This window comes from Tasmannia lanceolata, unplaced genomic scaffold (assembly GCF_043159265.1).
Source record: "Tasmannia lanceolata isolate RefF3 unplaced genomic scaffold, GAP_Taslan_0.1 ptg000018l, whole genome shotgun sequence".
Classification (NCBI taxonomy): Eukaryota; Viridiplantae; Streptophyta; class Magnoliopsida; order Canellales; family Winteraceae; genus Tasmannia; species Tasmannia lanceolata.
The window spans coordinates 51,583,975-51,608,036 of NW_027518695.1; the positions used below are offsets into that span (position 1 = coordinate 51,583,975).

General features: G+C 36.7%; 3 protein-coding genes across 3 annotated transcripts; all 3 read left to right on the top strand.

Annotated features, from left to right (window-relative positions):
* Window positions 1–4,948: 4,948 nt before the first annotated feature.
* LOC143851375 (putative disease resistance protein RGA3) lies at window positions 4,949–6,944 on the top strand. Its single transcript, XM_077360777.1, has 2 exons — window positions 4,949–6,721; window positions 6,834–6,944. Exons 1-2 carry the CDS (start codon window positions 5,264–5,266, stop codon window positions 6,870–6,872), a joined length of 1,497 nt encoding a protein of 498 aa, XP_077216892.1. The 5' UTR covers window positions 4,949–5,263; the 3' UTR covers window positions 6,873–6,944.
* Window positions 6,835–19,301, top strand: LOC143851374 (putative disease resistance protein At3g14460). Its single transcript, XM_077360776.1, has 4 exons — window positions 6,835–9,432; window positions 11,377–11,469; window positions 16,847–16,944; window positions 19,011–19,301. Exon 1 carries the CDS (start codon window positions 6,950–6,952, stop codon window positions 9,413–9,415), a length of 2,466 nt encoding a protein of 821 aa, XP_077216891.1. The 5' UTR covers window positions 6,835–6,949; the 3' UTR covers window positions 9,416–9,432; window positions 11,377–11,469; window positions 16,847–16,944; window positions 19,011–19,301.
* On the top strand, window positions 14,209–20,357 carry LOC143850420 (putative disease resistance protein RGA3). Its single transcript, XM_077359673.1, has 4 exons — window positions 14,209–14,340; window positions 16,847–16,944; window positions 19,011–19,158; window positions 20,034–20,357. The coding sequence occupies exons 1-4, from the start codon at window positions 14,209–14,211 to the stop codon at window positions 20,355–20,357; spliced, it is 702 nt and encodes a 233-aa protein (XP_077215788.1).
* Window positions 20,358–24,062: the final 3,705 nt, after the last annotated feature.

Genomic DNA, 24,062 nt, shown 5'->3' on the forward strand with positions numbered 1-24,062 from the left:
AAAAAAAAACCTTAAAAAATAATATGTCAGAAATCTGGGCGACCCGCGGGTCGTACGGGCCGGGCCCAGGTCCAAGCATAGTGACCCGTAAAATTTTTCGGTTTTTACCCGGACCCGTACGGGCCTGGTCAAAACCGGCCCGACCCGCCCGTTTGCCAGGTCTAGGTTTTACCCTTATTTATAGTGGTTGGATGTGCTAGGGCAAATTCGTAACTCCCCCATGGTGTGATTACAATGCTGCCCTTGAGCGGAGGGCATTGAGCCGTAAATACCGTTTCTTACAGGGGTTTTTTGTTGGGTACGGGGAATTACCTTCTTGCCCTTTTTGCATCAGAGGGTTCTTTCATACGTGGAGTTCTCTGATTGGGTAGTCATTTTTATCCTCATCACTATCGATTTGAGATGGACGACTAGTATAATCACATCAGAGCATGCAGATCCAAAGCAAGGCCTCATAAATCTCAAAGATGAATTATTGCATCTTTTTCTTTTTGGTCTGGCACTCACAATCAAACTTACTTTTCTTCCGATGTAAAATTTGTTTTACCCCTGATGGGGTATAAAAACAGCAGCCTATTAGCTGTCGACACGTGGCCCGAGGATGGCCCACGGCAGACCCCGCGTCAGCAGGGGTAGTTTGGTCATTACAGCAAAGTAGGTGAGCTCGAACCTATAGCTGGCCGACACCTGTCCTGGAGTAATAACTCCCCAACTACCCCAGTTTTCCCTCTATAAAAGGACTTCCAAAGCTCATAAAAAGGGTAATAACTTCTCACCCACCACTCTTAAACTCGCTCTGCACTCCTGCTCATACTGACTTGAGTGTCGAAGGGCCTGTCCGGAGTAACGCTTCGGGTTGGTCTTCTGACCTCGTTTGCTTCTGTGCAGAACACAGTTCCGCAAGACTCATTTCCTTCACTTCGGCTCCTCAAGTCCTCCAGCTCAGCTCTTACGTCACTGCCGTATCTGTTAACCGATTTTAGGCACAACAACCCCCATTTTACGTCAAAAGAATGATCCATTACTTGTTTTTCCCCACTGCAAGAGGCTCTCTGTGCTAAAAAACAGAGGTGTTTGGAGTTCATAGTGATGAGGATCTCTATGCTAGAAAACAGAGGTGTTTTGAGTTCATAGTGATCTAATCTTGCTTTTTTGAAGCACAATTTGTTAGTTCATTACTGCTTTCTTTAGTTTTTCTCTCCAATACAAGAAGAAGGTATGGCAGATCTATTACTGTCTTCTCTTGTTGATACAATCGTTGCCAAATTGATGGATTCAATCATACAATAGATTACATTAAAAGCTTTTCCGTATGTCCCAACTGCCCTTGTAGACTTTGGATACTCATTTTCCATGATTTTGTTTTGTAAAATTTGAAATCTTCTTTGCTTTTGTTGAAAATTTAGGACATGTTTGGTAGGCATGGAAATTTAGGACATGTTTGGTAAGCATTGAATTTTTTTTTTGTTTTTTCTGATATTTAAAAGCTTTTCCGTATGTCCCAACTGCCCTTGTAGACTTTGGATACATAAACTATCTAGATTAATATTATAATCAAAATCAGGTCACATATGAGGACTTGCTTCTATTATCTGAAGGGCCACGAGGCTATAGGTACTATGGTCATGGTCTCATGCCATACAGTAAGATTAAGGCCTAAAAAATCAACGACTTAGTTTTTCCTGGGAAGCTCTAAACATGATTGATTTGAAGAAGAGAAAACGAGTGTAAACTTTATCATGTTGTAGAGAAGCTATAATCTTAGAGTTCTAATCTTGTTTTTGGAGCTTCTCCATTTGATTCCAGTAGTGATCCAAGTTTTGCCTAGTTATTTCTTGTTGCCCGGTATGAAACTCGTACTAAGATTTTTTTATCTTTCTTCAACTGAGCCCTCCACCTTAGCTTTTTTCTAATGTGTGGTGCTCGTTGGCTTGAGCACGTGAATGGGATAGATGACTATTAATGGAACAATTAAACTTTGCTTTTCTTAACTATTGTTTGATGACATTAACTAGTGCTTAAATGGGCCTCATTAGTAAAAATCTCCCCACTTGTGCTATACTAACGATTTGAGATGGACGACTGGTATGATCCCATCAATTACATATTTTGGCAATATGATTGGCAATATGTGTCCTATCATTAACTAATCTGATCCATCCATTTGATGGGCCATGCTATTTCTGATAGTCTATGTGATATCAAGATGGAAAGATTTGTATGATTTTGGGGGCATATATATAGGAGATCCAGAGCAAGGTCAATCATGCCAACGTCTCAGATCATCTCAGGGAGGAATTATTGCATCTTTTTCATTTTGGTCTTGCGTCACAATCAACTTACTTTTCTTTCCGGGCGGTGATAAATTCACCCCCTTCTATGTATGAATTGACCCCAAGTTTTCATTTTGTTATACGCCCATTTTTCGTCACAGTGTTTTTAATGTGGGGTTTTATTGTGTGATGCTCTCTGTGTGCCATATTGAACTTGACCAAAATAATGATTCTATTACTTGTTTTCCCCCACCGCAAGAGGCTCTCTGTGCTAAAAAAAAGCCAGAGGCGTTTTGAGTTCTTATCTTACTGTTCTAATCTTGCTTTGTTTTGAAGCACGATTTGTTAGTTTGTCTCTCCAATACTAGAACAAGGTATGGCGGATTACTTACTATCCCCTCTTGTTGATGCAATCGTTGGCAAATTGGAGGAATCCATAAAAGAGATTAAATTAGTGTGGGGTACTGATGAGGAGATCAAAAACCTTTCTAGCACATTATTGGAGTTGGTCGACTAGTACAAAAACTATGACTACATCCCTCAACTATTGTAAAGTATTTGTGATGTTGAAAAACTCTTCTCTCATATATAATATACATTTGTGATGATGCCATATTTTAATGTGGGTTGGTATTGTTTGATGCTCCTTGTTGGCCACATGGAACAATGACATTAACTAGTGCTTAAATGGGCCTCATTTGATTAGTAAAAATCTCCCCACTGGTGCTATACTATCGATTTGAGATGGACGACTAGTATCGATTTGAGATGGACGACTAGTATGATCCCATCAGAGCATGGAGATCCAAAGCAAGGCCTCATAAATCTCAAAGATGAATTATTGCATCTTTTTCTTTTTGGTCTGGCACTCGCAATCAAACTTATTTTTCTTCCAGTGTAAAATTTGTTTTACACCCATTTTACATCAAAAGAATGATCCATTACTTATTTTTCCCCACAGAGGCGTTTTGAGTTCATAGTGATCTAATCTTGCTTTTTTTGAAGCACAATTTGTTAGTTCGTTGCTGCTTTCTTTGGTTTTTCTCTCCAATACAGGAAGAAGGTATGGCAGATCTATTACTGTCTCCTCTTGTTGATACAATCGTTGGCAAATTGATGGATTCAGTCATACAAGAGTTACATTAAAAGCTTTTCCGTATGTCCCAACTGCCCTTGTAGACTTTGGATACTCATTTTCCATGATTTTGTTTTGTAAAATTTGAAATCTTCTTTGCTTTTGTTGAAAATTTAGGACATGTTTGGTAGGCATGGAAATTTAGACATGTTTGGTAAGCATTGAATTTTTTTTGGTTTTTTCTGATATTTAAAAGCTTTTCCGTATGTCCCAACTGCCCTTGTAGACTTTGGATACATAAACTATCAAGATTAATATTATAATCAAAATCAGGTCACATATGAGGACTTGCTTCTATTATCTGAAGGGCCACGAGGCTATAGGTACTATGGTCATGGTCTCATGCCATACAGTAAGATTAAAGCCTAAAAAATCAACGACATAGCTTTTCCTGGAAAGATCTAAACATGATTGATTTGAAGAAAAAAAAACGAGTGTAAACTTTTTCATGTTGTAGAGAAGCTATAATCTTAGAGTTCTAATCTTGTTTTTGGAGCTTCTCCATTTGATTCCAGTATTGACCTAGTTATTTCTTGTTGCCCGGTATGAAACTCGTACTAAGATTTTTTTATCTTTCTTCAACTGAGCCCTCCACCTTAGCTTTTTTATTATGTATGGTGCTTGTTGACTTGAGCACGTGAATGGGATAGATGACTACTAATGGAACAATTAAACTTTGCTTTTCTTAACTATTGTTTGATGACATTAACTAGTGCTTAAATGGGCCTCATTTGATTAGTAAAAATCTCCCCACTGGTGCTATACTAACGATTTGAGATTGACGACTAGTATGATCCCATCAATTACATATTTTGGCAATATGATTGGCAATATGTGTCCTATCATTAACTAATCTGATCCATCCATTTGATGGGCCATGCTACTTCTGATAGTCTATGTGATATCAAGATGGAAAGATTTGTATGATTTTGGGGGCATATATATAGGAGATCCAAAGCAAGGTCAATCAAGACAACGTCTCAGATCATCTCAGGGATGAATTATTGCATCTTTTTCATTTTGGTCTTGCGTCACAATCAACTTACTTTTCTTTCTTGGCGGTGATAAATTCACCCCCTTCTATGTATGAATTGACCCCAAGTTTTCAAAATGGAAGGTACAGCCCATACCATAGGATGATCCAAACCGTCCATTTGATGGGTCACAACGTAAATAAGTTGTGCCCCAAGAATCATTTCAATAGGTTGATCCCAACTGTCCCATCTATAAAAAAATTCACAATTTGAGTCCATCTTTAGATCAGAGGGTTAGAATCATCCTATGGTAATGATTTTTTTGGGGACAATCTATTTATGTTTTGGCCCATCAAATGGACGGTTTGGATCATCTTATGGTGTGGGCTGCACCGTCCATTTTGCAAAATACGGGGTGAATTCATACATAGAAGGGTGTGAATTTATCACTGCCCTTCTTTCCGTGTAAAATTTGTTATTCGCCCATTTTTCGTCAGTGTTTTTAATGTGGGGTTTTATTGTGTGATGCTCTCTGTGTGCCATATTGAACTTGACCAAAATAATGATTCTATTACTTGTTTTCCCCCACCGCAAGACGCTCTCTGTGCTAAAAAAAAGCCAGAGGTAATCTTGCTTTTTTTTAAGCACGATTTGTTAGTTTGTCTCTCCAATACTAGAACAAGGTATGGCGGATTACTTACTATCCCCTCTTGTTGATGCAATCGTTGGCAAATTGGAGGAATCCATAAAAGAGATTAAAATACTGTGGGGTATTGATGAGGAGATCAAAAAATTGTATAGAATTGATATGAAAAATTGTAAAAAAGTCAAAAAAAGTCCAAAGAAAATTATTGATTCTTTATCTCTTTTTTCTTGTTTTGATGCTCCTTGAATCCTGTGCTCCTTGGCCAGCCACAAACTCTACAGAACTGATTTGGAAAATTGTAGCAGAGATCAAAGAACATCCGAAGAAGCACGATTTTCTACAATCAAACTTGCTTTTCTTGCTGCTAGAGCAAAAATTGAGTCCTACAAAAAACAACTCTTCAATTGTCGTTGGTCACCAAGGTATGGGTATGGATATATTCGTTTCTCCCATTGTTGATAGAGCTCTTAGCAAATTGGAGGGAGCCATAGAAGTGATTAATTCACTGTGGGGTACTGATGAGGAGATCAAAAACCTTTCCAGCACATTATCCACAATTCAAGCTGTGCTTCAAGATGCTGAAGAACAGCAAGTAACTAGTAATGAAGTTAAAGATTGGCTTCGAAAGCTTAAGGATGTTGCATACGACGCGGATGATGTAGTGGAAGAGTTTGCAACGGACGTGCTCCGATTAAAATTGGAAGGCGGAAATCAATTCAGAAAGAGGAAGCATCAGGTATACAACTTCTTTTCTGCTCTTTTTAATTCCATCCCATTTTTGTCTCGAGATAAGACGATCGTACAGAAGATAAAGGAAATTCAGGAGAGACTGGATAAAATTGCAAAGGAGAGGCATGACCTTCATCTCAGACAAGAAGATGGAGGGAGGCGGCGTGAAATAAAAAGGCAATCGCTGACTAGCTCCTTAATAAACGAATCAAATATATTCGGTCGGGATAAGGATAAAGAGAAGATAGTAAAATTGCTACTGGATGAATCCGCATCATCATCGTCGTCGTCATCTTCGTCCAAGGATATATCTGTTATTCCAATCGTCGGCATTGGGGGCCTCGGAAAGACAACTCTCGCCCAGTTTATTTACAATGATAAAAGGGTGGGAGATCATTTTTCAGGTCGAGGATGGGTCTGCGTCTCTGAAGATTTTGATATGTGTAGAATAACAAAAGCAATTATGGAATCAGTGACAAAGAACTCTTGTGATCTTAACGAAATCGATCCACTTCAAGTTAGACTCAAGGAAGAATTGAGTGGCAAGAGATTTCTACTCGTACTAGACGATGTATGGCATGTCAATCCTAATGACTGGCAGAGGCTACAGTCCCCATTCAGTTTTGGAGCAAAAGGGAGCAGAATTATAGTTACTACGCGGAGTTCTAGAGTTTCTAGAATCATGGGCACAATCCCCGACTATAATTTGGGTTGTTTAGACGAGGACGACGGCTGGACCCTGTTTACACAACGGGCATTCATAGTGGGAAGCTCAGATGTATCTCCGAATTTAGTAGCAATTGGAAAAGAGATTGTGAAAAAGTGCAATGGCTTGCCTTTGGCAATAGAAGCTCTTGGAGGTCTCTTACGTTCAAATACTGATGAGAAAAAGTGGAGGAATATCCTTGAAAGTGATATGTGGGAAATATCAGAGATGAAAGATGATATTATTCCAATACTAAAGGTTAGCTATGATCACTTACCTGCATATCTGAAACAATGTTTTGTGTACTGCTCCCTGTTTCCAAAGGATTATGAATTTTATAAGGACACTCTAATCCAACTTTGGATTGCAGAAGGATTTATCCAATCTGAGAAGCGATTGGAAGACATAGGCTCTGACTATTTTGATGACTTGACATGGAGGTCGTTCTTTAAATATTCTAGAGGGCTCTACGGATCATGCTACAAGATGCATGACTTAAATCATGACCTTGCGCAATCCGTTTCTGGTGATGAATGCTTCAGAATAAAAAATAGCATCGACTCTTCGAATATCGCTGCAAAGGTTCGTCATGCATCAGTATGGCAATGCAATGAACACTCACGAATTTTCAAGTCCTTTCATGAATCTGAGAGGCTGCGCACATTTCTGCTACCGCCAAGGTACGAAACACTCACTAAGCAAGTTGCTCATGATTTCTTCCTAAAATTGAGATGCTTACGGGTGTTAGATTTGGGTGGTACTTATATCAGAGAATTGGCGGATTCTATTGGCGAATTAAAATATTTGAGGTACCTTGATCTCTCTCATACAAATATTGCAACCTTGCCTGAATCAATTGCTAGCCTCTATAATCTGCAAACACTGAAACTTTGCTATTGCAAGCAACTTGCTGAGCTACCAAAGTCCACCAGCAACCTAATTAACTTACGGCATCTCGCTTTAAAGGGTTGTAAGATTTCTACGCCGCCGGAACTAGGGAAATTAATAACTCTTCAAACACTGACTATATTTGTTGTGGGCAAAGAAAGTGGATGTGGAATAAGGGAGTTAAAGAACTTGACAGAGTTGAGGGGAACTATTCACATTTCAAATTTAGAGAATGTGATAGATGGGAAGGAATGCAAGGAAGCCAATTTGAAGAAGAAACAGCACCTTGATGAGTTAAAGTTGGGATGGAGCAATAATAATCCACGAGATGTTGCAGTTGATGAGGAGGTACTTGAAGGCCTCGAACCTCACACCAACCTCAAAACCCTAAACATTTTATCATATGGTGGTGTTAGTTTCCCCAGGTGGATGATGAGCGGTAATTTGACGAATCTGAACACTGTTAGTCTCGTTGGATGTTTGAATTGCCAACAACTTCCACCCCTTGGGCAGCTACCTTTCCTCAAGGAGCTCAAGATTAATGGAATGGATGGATTGAAACATATTGAAGGTGAGTTTATTGGTGGGTCCAATAAGGTTATTAAGGGTTTTCCATCATTGGAGGAGTTAGAGCTTGTAGACATGCCGAATTTGGAGGAATGGTGTGGAGCAAGGGAAGGGGACATGCCATGCCTTGGTACACTAAAAATATCAAATTGTCCTAAGCTGCAGAGATTTCCCCACCTCCCATCCATTAGTAATTTGAAATTAGGAAAGTGTAATGAGATGGTATTGTCCTTGGTTCCTTGCCTCACTACTCTAAAGTCATTACGAATTGGCTTTATTGAAGGCTTGATAGCCTTACCCCCTGGATTTCTTCAACCCTTAACCGCACTAGAGGAATTGGCGGTCACTGGCTGTAATGAGTTGGTGTCTTGGCCAAAGGAGGTCGGGTTGCATGACCTTCCTTCTCTCCAATATTTACAAATTGAGCAGTGTCCTAAACTCGAGTCATTGGGAGACGACGAGGAGGGCCTTCCCATCACGCTTAGATCTCTCGATATATCCAACGGTTGTGATAGCCTCAAGTGTACGCCTACAAGGGGGCTAGGAAAACTGAGTTCCCTCCAACATCTGGACTTGGTTACTCAATGCCCATTCTTGCCAGAGGAGGAACTGCCTGTCACTCTTCAATCCCTTAAGATATTCTCATGTTCTAATCTGAAATCCATGTCCAAGGGGATTTTCAGCAACCTTACGTCCCTCAAAAAATTGAAGATTAGAAGTTGTCCGCAATTGGAGTCATTGGAGGAACTGCCCATCACTCTTCAATCCCTTGATATATTCTCATGTTCTAATCTCAAATCCATGGCCAAGGGGATTTTCAACAACCTTACGTCCCTCAAAATTTTGGAAATTAGAAATTGTCCACAATTGGAGTCATTGGCAGGCGAGGAGGAGTTACCCACCGCGCTTACATCTCTCTCGATCTCCGACTGTCCTAATCTCAAATCCCTATCCAAGGGGATGGGTAATAACCTCACCTCCCTCGAAGAATTAGATATTAATAAGTGTCCACAACTAGAGTCATTGCCAAACATCATCGGCCTCCGTAGAATGACAATTAAAAAGTGCCCTCTAATGCAGCAGTTTCCAGAGGGAACGCTCGACATGCTTACATCTCTCGAAGTTGATAATGTTGAGATCTTTTCTAAAAACCTTACATCCCTCCAAACCTTGTATATTTCTAAATGTTCACAACTCGAATTCTCTCCAAGCATGCTACTGCCGCCCACACTTAAAACCCTAGGTTTCTTTTCGTGTGATAATCTGAAATCCCTGCCCAAGGGGATGTTGAAGAACCTCACCTCCCTCAAAAAATTGACCATTAGTTTTTGTCCTCAACTCCTTTCCTTGCCGGAGGAAGGGCTGCCCACCACGCTTCAGAGATTACAAATTCGTGGCTGTCCGGAAGTAGAGAAACAGTGTCAAAAGGACGGAGGCCAATATTGGCCCAATATCTCACACATCCCCTTCATATGGATAAATAAGTCGTGGGTTTGAAGACTACTCTGGAGAAGGTACACGACTGTCTCTCCTCTTGGCTTTTGTTTTATTTATTTTTGGTATGTAAGATGGGATTGAACCTCCGACCTCCAGGTTGATGAAAAAGCCTTAACCATTGAGCTAGAGGTTCAATCCCAAATTAGGGCTCTTGGATTTTATTAATCATATGAATAGATTTCAATCCATTATTTATTTTAAAGAATAGTAAACCTCAATTTCTCTCTATCTCTTTTCATTTCCTCATTTTCTCTCTTTCAAAACAAAACAAAGTAAACAGTTAATTTTACTGGAATTCCAGGCTCATAAAGAGATGTTTTTTTCAGGTTCTTTAATTTTTCATTATATCTCAAAATTTCTTGTCTTAGTCTTCCCATACAGTAGATTATGACTGGTTTAAGACAAAAGGAACCCTAACTAGGATGAATTTACCTTACATGCTTCATTGAATTTATGCTCTGTTTTGAACTCTATGGTATCATTCATATTAATTGATCCTGTAGCAACTCTTCAAATCTTCTTTCTTTTTATTTAGCATTGGTTAGCTTTAAATGTTATTTGATTGATGATTTCATTTGCAATTGATTACATTCCCTAAACTTCTGTTAGAACTGAGCATCAAAACAATGTTAATTTTTCATCTTGAATCTACTTCAGAATTACATCAGAATTTGAATCTTTGTATACATTACTAATCCTTGAAAAAAGTCATAATCTACTTCAGAAAAAGTATCTTTGTATACATTACTTCAAAATTTCATCAATGTATGAATGTAAGATCTATGCATAATTAACTTTTAACAAAGTCAAACCAGCCACCATGGATTTTTATTGTCCTTACTACTCATTAGTTGTTCCTTGTCATTATTTCTTGGTATCATTCATATTAATTCATCTTGTAGCTGAAATTTTAGGCATTCAACTATTCAAATCTTCTTCCTTTTTATTTAGTGTTGGTTTGGTTTACATGTTATTTGATTGATGATTTCATTTGCAATTGATTACATTCTTTATGCTTAACTCTGGTAGAGCCGAGCATCAAAACTCTGTTATTTTTCATCTTACACACACACACGCACATGCACGGACAGATTTTATTGGAATTTCAAGTTCATAAAAAACAAAAGTAGCTTGCATCAGAAGCCATCCAATGAGACTATGTTTTGCCTTGAATGTGGTCTTTCCATTCATTACCCGAGTTGATTTCGATTTGATCTAGCCACTTCTTAGTTTGATTTTGTTGAACATTCTGCACTAGCGAGCATTTCTGTTTATTATGGTATTTTAGTTTTTTGGTAATTTCTTTTATGCAAAAGACATTGTCAACCTCATTAATAGAACAAAGAAAAATAGATTATTCTCCCCTATGGAGGATTTCTCTCCTCTATCTCTCTCTCTTATATGACTATAGATGATATTACACCATTCCATAGCATAGGGATCAAGTACCCTTAACAAGGGATTGAGTTTAACCTCGTATTAGATACATAGTTTTCCTTCTTACACCCTTCGAAGCCATAGATCTTTTTTCCTCTTCTATATAGTTCTCAATTCCATCTTCTTTTCAAAACCCTAATCCATCTCTCTCCAAAAATGGAAATTCCACACAGATCATACTCTCCTTTTTCAAAAAATTTACCAAAATTTTGTTATTGCCTTACTGTAGACTCTTCCATGTTCTATGAGTACAAGGTCATTCAATTCTTTTTTATTCAGTTACGTTTTTCTGAATACCCATTATCATTTGAATTATTTACTTGTTTAGATGTTGCTTTAGTTGAACATGCAGCGAAAAGAATTTTCATCCTGTAGATTTCTACAACTTTAAATTCCATGACTTTATTTATCTCAAAATTGTTATGTTTTTGGATTCCATCTAAGCAATAAATCAAAGACGTGCCAAATTGATGTGAAGTTCATGTAATATGTATGTCAACTTACATGCTAATCTTTTCATTCAGGTTAAGAGAATTCAGAGGGCACTATTCTCTTATGGAACAATACAAATGGCATATTATCTAAATATGCAGTCTGGAATGGATCTTGAACATCATGTAAGTATAGAATTTAATAACCAATAGGTACCTCCATACAAACAAAGTTATGCTTGGTTGCTATGCAAGTCATGATTTCCTTCTTACAAATCACAAAGATAAATCTGCATACATTTTGATGCTGACAAACTATTTTCTCTGTCTATTTAATAAGTGAAGAACACATCATCTTTCATCAGCATGTTGTCCTTTCTTTTTGTATTGTTATATTGGTCTGATGCTTCAGGACTTCCAAAAGGAGCCTCGTGAACTGTCTTTTGACCGAATATGTGGTTTGTTTTTTAGAATAGAAACAAAAAAAAAGGAAGAAGAAACAAGTTCAGAGAGTTGAATTGCAATATTCTTAATAGCTACCACAAATTCAAATAGCCAATAATGAAATCTCCATTACCAATTCTATGTAAAATGCCTCTAGATGCATAGCCAAAATTGTTTCTTGAAGCTCCGTCTTTGTTAACAATTTTTATTTGCTTTGCTAGTGTGTATTGTGTGTAACTTTCTACTAAAGCGTACGTGGGCAGGGATTGCAATGCAAAGCCACTGGCTCAATCCCTAAGTCTTGTACAATCATTGAAAGACTGATGCTTCAGATGCAACAGAACAACTGTAGTATGCTTTTGAACACCAAAACCATGTTTTGTCCGGCCCTAGAAATCTTACTAGTTGAGCTCTTTTGGGTTCTTCAGCTGTTGATCCTACCACCAATTTATCTTCAATTGTGCGTATTGGATGGTATGAATTTATAGTTTGCATCATTTCATTGGAAGCTTTGCTCCCTAGATGAATAGGAGTTGTATAAATCTTTTTTTATTTTTTTTATTTTTTTTAAAGACATAGGGTATCCCCACTCCAATTTTTAGGGTAGGACTATTCCCTACAGATGCGCGCAATCACCCTAGATGAATAGGAGTTGTAGAAATTTGACAGGCCTAATTCAATCTCACGTACAAAAGGAACCAAAAAACTAATATAATGATAACAGAGTTTTATGCTGTTTGAAAATGGTGCCTACATCCATGGGAGAGACGACAATATTTAAATATATGAAAAACAGATAAACAAAGATTACAATAGATTAATGAAGTAGAACTCTTGGTGGCTCTTTGTATGTTCAAGGAAGAACTATTCCTAAATCTTAAAGTCAAAGGTGATCCACGCCAATTGATGTAGTAGAAGAATGTCCTATGGACCTTGGAGATTAGCAAAATGGCTGTCAGAATTCTATCTATACAAATTTAGTCCAAATTTCTTCAACTGCATTTCGACATCTGTTAAAGATACTGCAAATAGGAACCAAAGGAGAGAGCGTGGAGCGCTCTTCGCGGAGCATTGAGAACACCCTCCCCTTGCAGTAGTTCATGGTACACATCAGAGGGGTTGTTGTTCCTGTCCGCATCCTGCTACATCTATCCAAGCAGCGAAAGTTTCATCCATTTTGTGCTGCTGTTTTTGTTTCAGGCACTATTTTCCTAATGGCAGGTTCTTTGAGATTTAGTTTTTCTTAGGCATAGTGGTTGGGTTATAGAGTTGTTAGTACTTTTTAGTCACCTGCTTGGTATCTTCTTTGTTGAGACATCTCGTTCCATTTTGCTGTACCACAGGGTTTTATTTTCAATTGATATATTTTTATCTTTAAAATAATAATGTAGCCTAGGCATCTGGTTGTATTAAAAAAGATTACCAGGTTTTAGTCATGACCTTGAGTTGAGTTGACATGGCTAGTCACCCTACTGAATAAAATGGTTGCAAGACATTCTAAAATATTGGATAAAACTTATTTTACTTGTAGTAAAATAGGACAATAAATTCAGATTCTCAATAAATTATTTTTTATTTTCAGTTTTGGAAACTTGGGGGCTGATAACTCCATGTTATCCAAGCCTCAAACAAAGACACGGTCCGGAGCAATTGGCGAAGGTGTTGGGACCACTCTTCACAACCCTATCAGTCAATATGAATCCCAATTGTTCCAATACTCGGGCATATGGGTGTGTGGCACTATGAGTGCGTGGAGCTAGCATTCACTTTGTAACTTCTAATAATTCTTCGATATTGGCTTTATATTCAAGGAAATATTATTGTACTAACAGAGAATTTGTATGAATATATTAAAAAAACGCATAATAGTGAGAGACTGCAAATTTTAGCAAATACAAAAATAATTTACTGACATTCATATTATTGTTAACCTACCACTAAATAACAGCGTAAGTAGTGACACAATCTGATTATGTAGCCTGCAATGTAACACTGAAATATATTGACAATCCCGTATTCTTGTATATGAGAGCAGAGCAATATATTAAATTCTGTCCATGATTACTTATATTATTAGGTTGCATTGGAAGTTCAAAAGGTTATAAATTTGCTAATAAAAACCTCTACATATTGGCCCATACCTCCTACTGACAAGTAGAAAATCTAAACTAAAGAAATCTAGATGCCAAACATGTAATCAACAATCCGGAGAGTTGCATAGTAAATGTTTGCATAACTTATTAAATGTCTATCTCCTAATGATAGTACTTTCAATACCCAATAGCTTAAGCATTGCTGCTTTAGGCACCTCTCAGCTGGTGTGTTCTGTTAGAGCATAAGTTTGAGGCCCTTGGAAAGACGACTCTTTCCCAGCTTATTTACAATGATAAAAGGGTGGAAGATCATTTTCAAGTTCGAGGATGGGTTTGTGTCTCTGAAGGTTTTGATATTTGTAGAATAACAAAAGCAATTTTTGAATCAATGACAAAGAAACGTTGTTGTCTTAACGAAATCGATCCACTTCAAGTTAGCCTCAAGGAAGTATTGAGTTGCAAGAGATTTCTACTCGTCTTAGACGATGTATGGAATGACTGTGACTGGCAGAGGCTACAGGTCCCATTCAGTTTTGGTGCAAAAGGAAGTAGAATCACTACAACAAATCTGGGCTTTCCCTACCGACTTTAGTTATGTCAGTAGGGAAAAATTCACCTTTTCCCTACCCATTTTATATCAGTACGAAAATACTTCATATCCCTACAGGTGTTAGTTTTATCTGTAGGGATATAGTGTCTACCTAAGGATTACTATGCAATTCGTAGGGAAATCCTGAGCGATATGCCTACGGTACTCCTTTCCCTACAGGAATCAGTAGTTTTTCGTAGGGAAATACCGAGTTTTGCCTTCTTAAAAAATTTCCGTAGGTAGGGTTTCTTTTGCCGCAAGAGGCTTTGCTCGGGAACCATTTCATAGTTTTCTGTTTGTTACTTTCTCCTTTTCGTTCTGATTTTGGAATTAATCATGTCTTTGCGTCCTGAATAGTGTAGATTAATTACGTATTTGTTTCCTTTTCGTTGCGATTTTGTTTCCTGAACAGCAAAATGGGTTTCTAGGGTTTCTTTTGCGGCTCTACTACTGATGTGTAGGCCCTAAATTTAAGGCCCAGGTGAATGATAATGGCGTTTTTGTTCTTTTTATTGACCTTTTTGAATGTTCTTTTGGTGCCCAGAACCCACATGCTCATTTGCTAATGGTTTGTTGAATCGATTTTATATTTTAATTTGGATGCTAGGACTGTTATTCAATCCTAGTTTCTGCCTTTTCTTTTCTTATGGTTTTTCTAAAGAAGAAAAGGTAGATAGATGAGAGGTTGGAAGGAATTTAGGCAGAAAAACACAAATTTGGGGTTGAAAATCCGAACCCTTGTTATACACCGAGATTGACTTTTGTTGCAAGAGATGTTAGTATGGAAATCAGATCAGATTATCAAAAACTCTCCCCGTAAGAAAGCGACTTGGGGTTGCATAAGAAGGATTTTGGACTTAGAACCCTAGGGTTTTAACTTGGATTTTATTTTCCTCATCTTTAAAGTTTTATGGTTTCAGGTGTGTCATTTATTATTTCTGTACTTTCTCTTTTGTTTGTATTGCTGTAATCAATGCTTATGATTTTCTTTCATGCTTTGTCTTTCTTTCTGAAATTTCTATTTTCATTGCTATGGTCAGCACTTGATGGCAAATACAAAGAGGCTTTTTGTAATACCCATTGAACTCTGTTTTTGCTACTCTTTTTGTCATTTTTTGTTGTTTTCAATGGTAACTAACTTTGAGCTGAGGAGATATCCTTTGGTGACCAAAAAACATAGTCATTATCCACATGCATTTCTTGCCATTGATACGGACCATTTTGAATATGACAGGTTTTATTCACTCTGTGATCTCATTTCAGACAATTGTATCATAACAATGGAGTTTTGCATTAAAATGTTAGAATTGTATCTTAGTTTTGCTTCCCTTTTCATGGAACACCCATGTCTTACTTAGGGATTAGCCCCACTATATACTGCTAAAATCTGTTATGGTATTCCTCTCTCTTTTCATGTGTGGCCTATGCATCCGATCAGGAAAGATCATCTTTGATTCTTATGACTTCAGAATTGTTATTCTGGTTCCGAGTTTGGTTGATGTGTATGTAAATGATTGTGCATAACACTCATCTAAAAGATGGAATTAACTGTCTTTCTCAGTATGCCAGCTTGCAGCTAATGATGAGCAATAGTAAGTTGGTCACATGGAACTTTAGATAACATAGAGCATGTATGTACTCCATAGCAGGGAGCTAATTGGGGTGTGTAGGGGGAGCTAATTCACATATATGATAAATTCCTTTTTGTCTAGGTGACAATACATATCCTGTATGTGGATCACTTTAGAGTGATAACTAAATGATCAAAATTAATTAGGAGCGGTAGCTACTAATGTAGCTAAAATTCTTTCTTTCTTGATCTTAATAAGCTATCAAAGCTGGGAAATAAGACCTGTCTAAGGCTTTTGATCTTTTAAGCACCTATCTGACCATGGTGGGTCCCTCTTGCTGGACTATGTGGACATATGGTAGGTCCGATTAATACTCCAATTTGGAACTTGATGGGCACATGGGATCAAGTATACAAGGTAAGGCACGACCAACGTAACATAATGTGTGCTACATTCGGTTGATTCAGATTCTAGCTAGCAGGACAGACCATACATGGATGATCCTACCCATCCAAGTAGATTGTCATAAAACATACAGGTGATACCCTTATAATTCTTTTTTCCCTAGTAATGATGAACTTCAACTTGAGGTTAGCCCCTCATTTGTTAGATTGTTAGGGAGATGATTAGCATTTTTAATGCATGACTTCCCTGGGAACTTTATGAGTCTAAAAACTTTATCCATCTTTTACATATTTTGCTCATAATAACTTCAAACTTGATTTTGAAATTTGAGTTTTCTGAAATTAATTTTCCTTTTCAGACAAGGTATTTAATTTTGATCCACTTATCCTTTTGGTCACTGATGAGGTTTTATTTGCAACTTAAATCTTTTTATCTTATTATATGCATGTGTCCTTTTGCAGGTTTTCAATGATTTTGTTCTTTGGAAGACCTATTTCCTAGCAAGAGTCTGGCAGATGGTTTCAAGAGGGTTCAGGCCCTCCGTATTCTTTCTCAACAGGTAAAACGTGAAAGCCTTTGGAACTGCATCAGGTTTTATCATGGTTTATTTGACATTCTTCATGCTATTAGCCAATAATGAGAACTATACAGCCGTAGCATATAGCTCTTATTAATTTTCAGTTAACTGGTATTTTTTACATTGTTAAGGACATCAATTCTGCATCTCTGTTTGATATAGTTCACAATGCCTCTTAATGTTGTTTAGAACATTCGCAATGCCATGTCGCCCGCTGGTTTGTGGCATATGAATGATCCGTGTGAGCCGAATAATGTTTTCACAATTATTCTTCTCTTTCATTTTTCTTGACCCTCATAGTTCTTTCTACCAGAATATGTCAAGTTCATGAGGTTTAGGTTTGTGGTTAGTAAAAGTGGCACCGAAATGTCAGCCTTTTGAGAAAAAAAATAAAAGGTTTCCTTGTTTCATTACATATTTATTTCTTGAGTAATCCTCATACTAGAAGGTGATATGAATTATGTTACTATTATAATGCTCGGATATATTGTTTAAGCTAAGAGCTCATCTGACAGACATCTGTTTCTATAACTGAATCTATTCACTCTGGTACTTCACATTCCTCCATTTATAGTTTATGATATAGTGTCTTCTGATATTATTTAGTTATATGTAGTTATTCTACTGCACTCTAGATGATTTTGTGCTTGCAATTACACTTTTTGAAAGCTATGTAACATGCTTGCTGTCATTTCCTATTTCTAACTGAATTGTTATTGTCTTAGAGGCTATACAGACTGTATTGTGTCTCCATTGTTGTTGGGAATCCCCCGAGGCCTTATCATATCGACATGGGTCATGGGAGTGATTTAACGTGGATATAGCATGACGCTCCATGCACTAGCTGTGCCAAGGTACTCTCCAATTGGCAGTTCAAGATTCTTATCAAATTCCAGCACTCTCCAATTGGCAGTTCAAGATTCTTATCAAATTCCAATTTCTTCATTTAATTAAAGTTCAAGTGGTCAAACTCGTAAACATTATTTTTTTTGTCCATCTGGACACCATGGTGTCTAATTGTGTCAATGATGAACTAGCACTTAATAGGTGATATCACACTCTCTAAGATTTAATTCCACGATTGCTTTGTTGCAAGCATGATAATCTTTGGTAGTGAGAAGAATGATGGCCACATATGAACCAATTTATCAGCCTTATCCTCTTTTATAGGTCCCTGTGTACACTCTGGATATGCATGGTCTGTCTTGCTTGTTTTGTTAGGCTTGTACAAGTATTGTTTACTTCGTCTCTCGCTTGTCTGAGTTGACAGGTAAAATGTAGACATAGTCTTCTTGCGATAATTGGTTTCAGAAAAACAAAAAAAAAACATCACTCATACTCTAATGGAGACAATTTATGTAGGGACCACATCCTCTTTAAAGGCATACCAAAGGGAAAATAGTGACCGCGAGGGATTCTTTGAGCCTCAAATTTCAAAGAGACCAGAATCATGGATGTTGTCTCTTGTCAAGGCGACTATGCGATGGAATATTCAGATAATAGCTCCTCCATGGATCATTAAATGAAAGTTAATTCATGTATTAGTTTGCAATATTCATTTATAGGTGTGCATATGGTCAGCAAGGTCAAGTTTTAGTCTCTTCTGCAATGACTGATGCGATTATTGGACTTAGCGGACCAGCACATAGCTTCCCTTCTTAGCTGGCACGTCTATGTATCATCATCAATATGGGATACTTGGACATAGCTTAGTTTCAATGTATATTTTGATGTGATATATAAGGGAGATGAATTGAATGAGCCTATTTCTTGACTCTTGCATTACATAAAACAAAATATATAATCTACCCAATGTGTCTCTTTTGTAAATATGGCCATTGATGTTTTTAATATTACTTGTGTTTCTTGTGGTCGTATAAATGTGCAACGCATGCATTTTTTCTACTATATGTTGTAGTTGTTTCCGTATCATTCATTTTGAAGATCATTCATTCTGAAAGCGTAATGTATGCTGTGTATTCTTGTATATATAATTTTTGCAGAGAATCGGCTAAGAACTTCCTTGTTTTTAACTTTTTGTTTGGCAGGATATGTCACATACCGTTGCTCCTAAAGAGGTTCAGTGCCTGCACAGCCATCCATCTCAAAGAGTTCAACATTCAACTGAAAATCACATGGAGTTCTGGAGTAATTGATGATGAGGATCGAGGAGATGATGAGGACATGATGAAGATGGTGTTATATAAATCATTAGATGATGAATGTTTAACAATGCTGTATTTTGTCAAGTTCAGTTGAGGGAACAATATCGAGGCTTTTGTTATTAATGAATTTTTGTAATTTTAAAAATATTCAATTAAAATAGTTAAGTTTTTATATATTTGTATATTTTTGTGGAAAATGGATGTTATAACTGTGGAAATTTTGATGTTATATATAATGTGTGTGAATGTACAGATCCACTAGGTCACAAAGAATTGATATTTAATGGATTAAAAAAATAGGAAAGGCTATCCCGACGGATTTATTGTTGAAATTCAATAGGGAAAAGCACATTTTCCCTACGGATTTTTTGTTGAAATTCAGTAGGGAAAAGCACATTTTCCCTACGGCTTTTTTTTAAAAAAAAAAATTCTGTAGGGAAAAGAACATTTCCCTACTGATTATTTTGAAATTCCGTAGAGACAAGGCTGTCCCTACAGATTTTTTTTGGAAATTTTGTGGGAAAAGCACAATTTTCCCTACGAATGTTTTTTGAAATTCCGTAGGGAAATATGATATATGCCTACGGAAAAAGCCGTATGGAAAAGTACAATTTACCTACAGTATTTATTAACTTCCGCAGGGAAAAGGCTTTCCCTACCCTCACCTAGCCTACGGAAGTTGTGCAAGCTAAAATCCGTAGGGAAAAACCATTGCCTACGGATTTTGGTACTTTTCCCTACGGATTTGTCCGGAAGTTTCAGGTATCATAGGCACAATGCATGTCTATAATTTGGATGGCTTAGCTGAGGATGATAGCTGCCTCAGCTGGTCCGATGATAGCTGGTCCTTATTTACACAATGAGCATTCACAGTGGGAAGCTCAGATATACCTCCAACCTTAATAGCAATTGGTAAAGACAATTGGTAAAGACATTGCAAAAAAGTGCAAAGGCTTGCCTTTGGCAATGGAAGCTCTGGGAGGTCTCTTACGCACAAACACTAATGAGAACAGGTGGAAGAATATACTTCAAAGTGACATGTGGGAAATATCAGAGATGGAAAAGAATATTATTCCAATTCTAAAAGTAAGATACGATAACTTACCTGCATGTCTGAAACAATGCTTTGTGTACTGTTCTTTATATCCAAAGGATTATAAGTTTGAGAAGGACACTCTAATCCAGCTATGGATTGCAGAAGGATTTATCCAACCTGAAGGAAGGAAGTGATTGTAAGATTTAGGTTCCGAATATTTTGATGAATTGACGTGGAGGTCCTTTCAATATTATGCTGAAAAGTACGGATCATGTTACAAGATGCATAACTTGATTCATGACCTTGCACAATCCATTTCTGGCAATGAATATGTTAGAATGGAGGACATTAACTCTTGCAATACCCATGCAAATGTTTCATTCCTTAGTGATGTGGCCCCACGACGACTTCTCACAAAATTTTGAGACCTTTCATGAATCGAAGAGATTGCACACATTTTTTATATTGCTTTACAAACCACGACACTTATCTCCCAAGACCATCAGTTGTGGTAATCTCATGTCCCTGTCCAATGATTTGCTCAACCTCACATCCTTCAATCAATTGCATATTGCTGAGCGTCCACAACTGGAGTCATTGGAGAGGCTACCTGCTACGCTTACATCTCTCGATATCTTTAGTTGCGATAATCTCAAATCCCTTGATGAGGCATCACAAAACTTCACCGATTGGAAATTAAAAAGTGTCCTCAAATAAAGTCATTGCCAGAAGGGATGCTCAACAAGCTCACACACCTTGTAGTTGATAATATCGAGATCTTGCCCAACAACCTCACCTCCATCCAATATTTGAAAATTCATGACTGTCTGCAACTTGTGTCCTTACCAGGAGAACTGCTTCCTACCATGCTTATAAAACTCGCTATCCGCTCATGTCATAATCTCAAACCCCTTCCCAAGGGGATGCTAAGGAACCTTACGTCTTAACATCTCACACAGCACCCAAATATGGATAAATCACAAGCTGATTTAAAGGCTACTCTGCTGAAGGTACATTTCTATCTCTCCTCTTGGCCTTTAATAATTTTATGAATGGTTTTCACTCCATTATTTATTTTTAAAGAAAAGTAAACTTACACAGTCTCTGTATCTACTTTCACTTCCTCATTTTTTCACTTTCTTGTTCTTACAAAACAAAGGAAATAATTAATTTTAATTGAATTTCAGGTGCATAAAGAAAGGATACTTGTCCATGAAAAATGTAAAATATGAGACCAAGTGAAAATTGCACCAATTTCTTCTCCAACCAAAAATTAACAGATTTTCTCATTAAATCTCAAAAAAAAATTATCTTAATCTTGCCTAATCTACCATTGATTATTACTCATTTGAGGAAAAAAGGAACCCTAATTTGGATGAATTTACCTTGTATACTTGCTCCGTTTTGGATTCTATGGTTACTTCTTATGAGATTTCTTTTTTTGTTTTTTACCATTACGAGCTTTTTCCGTTGGTAGAGTGTTTGTTTTATTTTTGTTGTTATCCTTTTTCAATAATTTCTAGCTTATCCTGAAAAAAGAAGAAAAATATTTGTATAAATTACTTGAGAATTTGATCAATGTATGAAAGTAAGGTCTATGCACAATTAACTTTAACAAAATTAAACCAACCACCATGATTTTTATTGACCTTATTAATCACTGGCTGTTCCTTGTCATCATTTCTTGGTATATTTCATATATTTGATCATGTAGCTGAAATTTCAGACATTCAACTCCTCAATTCTTCTTCCTTTCTTAGTGTTGGTTTGCTTTAAATAGTATTTGACTGATGATTTCGTTTGCAACTGGTTACATTCTCTATACTCATAAGTCATAACAAGATGAAATGCTATGAGAGGTTTCTCTGCTGCATTTATTACACAAACTTCTGCTAGAACTTAGCATTGGTAACTTTCCATCTTACATGCACCTCTCTGGCTCTCTCCCTTTCTCACACACACATTGCCCTTTTTTACTAAATAAGCAATAGTAAAAACAGAGGTGCACACATGCATATTGACTTCTTTTCTTTCTAAATAAGTAAGAACTAAAAGCGCACACACATGTTGACTTAAAATGACTTCTCTCATTCTCACACAAACATTGCCTTTTTTGGCTAAATAATCAAGAGTTAAAAACACAGGCACAAACAGATATTGACTTCTTTTCTTTCTAAATAAGAACTTAACATGCACACATGTTGACTTAAAATGCTTCTTTGATTCTTTCTTAGTTGCAATTTTTTACTAAACTCAAATTTCTCTATTTTCTTACAAAGTCTCATATACTCTTTAGTTTAGCTCTACCAAATAATGAATGATTCCTACGTTTTACGTATGTTTCCACTTCTCCATCCCTTTTGAAAACCTTTATCCATTCATTGAGATTATTCAAAATTCTTGCTACTTTGGACTAAATGTGATAAAATTAGGAAAAGCTTTTTCAACATCATGTAAGAAAAAATTTACAGAATCAGAATCAATACGACATGAGAGACAACAAGAAGTTAACATTTTATCTATTCTCCGAAAGCATTTACAGCTAGAAGCCTATTTAAGAAATTATATTATGTTAGGATCAACATGTTGTGTAATTTCATATAAACTCTAACTCATTTTAGATAGTTTCAACATATTGCATATGTTTTCAAGCCTCTTGGTTGGAATCGGTGCATTTCATATTGGGATCCATAATATGGTTCTATCTTGGGATTTCAGTCTAATGACTAATATGCTTGTGAAATCATGTGCCAAGTTGTTTTGAATTTTGCTTGAGCCTAAACTATCTGCCACCCCATCCGATAATAACCAAACTGATCATCTTGCAGAAGCTGAGGGAATTTTTCTTTTTTTTTTATCATGGTTCTTCCATATTCAGCCTAGAAAATTTTTTTATGAAGCAGAGACCTCACAATTTTAATAAGAGAAGTTTTCCTTCGTTCAAACCTTTAAATTCCCAAAATTTTTGTTCACGGATATGACTTTCTAGCTTACCCAACAGGGATATCATTTTGGCAGTTTGTTATTTTTGTATTGTTGGAATCAGAACCTTGGGTTCTAATTATCTAATTTTCCTTTTGGAAGGAAGATTATAACATGATCACTTCATATTCAAAAACAGAATTTATCTTCCATGACAACAGATAAAAATCAACCTACATTGGAAGGGACTGATCGTCCCACTTTCCACATTTGTTCATTGATCTCAGCCCTTGTGTAGATACTTGAAAGTTTGCTTTATTTGATTCCCAAAATCATAGAAATTCATGCAGGAATTTAAAATAAAAATTCCCAGAATCATCAACTGCATTTTTTAGTTGCAAGAAAACATGTTCAATAAAATAGGTAATCAAGAACTGTTCCTTTCAACCCTACTGGTGAAATATGTAAAATCTTGGCACAAGAAGCTTCTTCTAAAGTGTAAGCTATAATTGTCTAATCCTAGACCAATAGTGCTTTCTAAATAAACCCAAAACACATTTCCTTTGTACTCTAAATTTCTAAAGTTTAGTAACTAAGAGTTGTTTTGGCCTAAAATACTCAAAAGAGAAAAGCAATTTCTAAACTCTTGAAACGATTAAACTTAGACTTCCTACTTCCGAAAAACAAACAACGATTGTTTCTCCTATTGCAAGTTATGAATCTCATCATACATACAGTACTTCCCAATTAAGTAAAAATCTCAATTTAGAAAGAATAGAGATTTTGTGCAAGTAGTTCGTACACTATTAGCCACTTTAGGGCTTTAAGAACTGGTTTAGAAACTACTATAAATCCCTCTAACTCAAAAGGAGATCAACATGAAGCCTACTCAACCCAATTGCATTTATTATCTCCAAAGTTTCTTTTTGGAATCTTTCAAACTAGAAAAGCTCATGATTGCCAGTTCATAAACTTAC

Excerpts from the sequence above, each read along its gene's own strand:
- LOC143851375 (XM_077360777.1), top strand. The coding sequence starts at position 5,264 with ATGCTCCTTGAATCCTGTGCTCCTTGGCCAGCCACAAACTCTACAGAA. Across the intron at positions 6,722-6,833 it reads ATATTATTCCAATACTAAAG|AAGGATTTATCCAATCTGAG; the intron begins GTTAGCTATGAT and ends TTTGGATTGCAG.
- LOC143851374 (XM_077360776.1), top strand. The coding sequence starts at position 6,950 with ATGCATGACTTAAATCATGACCTTGCGCAATCCGTTTCTGGTGATGAA.
- LOC143850420 (XM_077359673.1), top strand. The coding sequence starts at position 14,209 with ATGACAAAGAAACGTTGTTGTCTTAACGAAATCGATCCACTTCAAGTT. Across the intron at positions 14,341-16,846 it reads GTGACTGGCAGAGGCTACAG|GTTTTCAATGATTTTGTTCT; the intron begins GTCCCATTCAGT and ends GTCCTTTTGCAG. Across the intron at positions 16,945-19,010 it reads TCCGTATTCTTTCTCAACAG|GATATGTCACATACCGTTGC; the intron begins GTAAAACGTGAA and ends TTTGTTTGGCAG.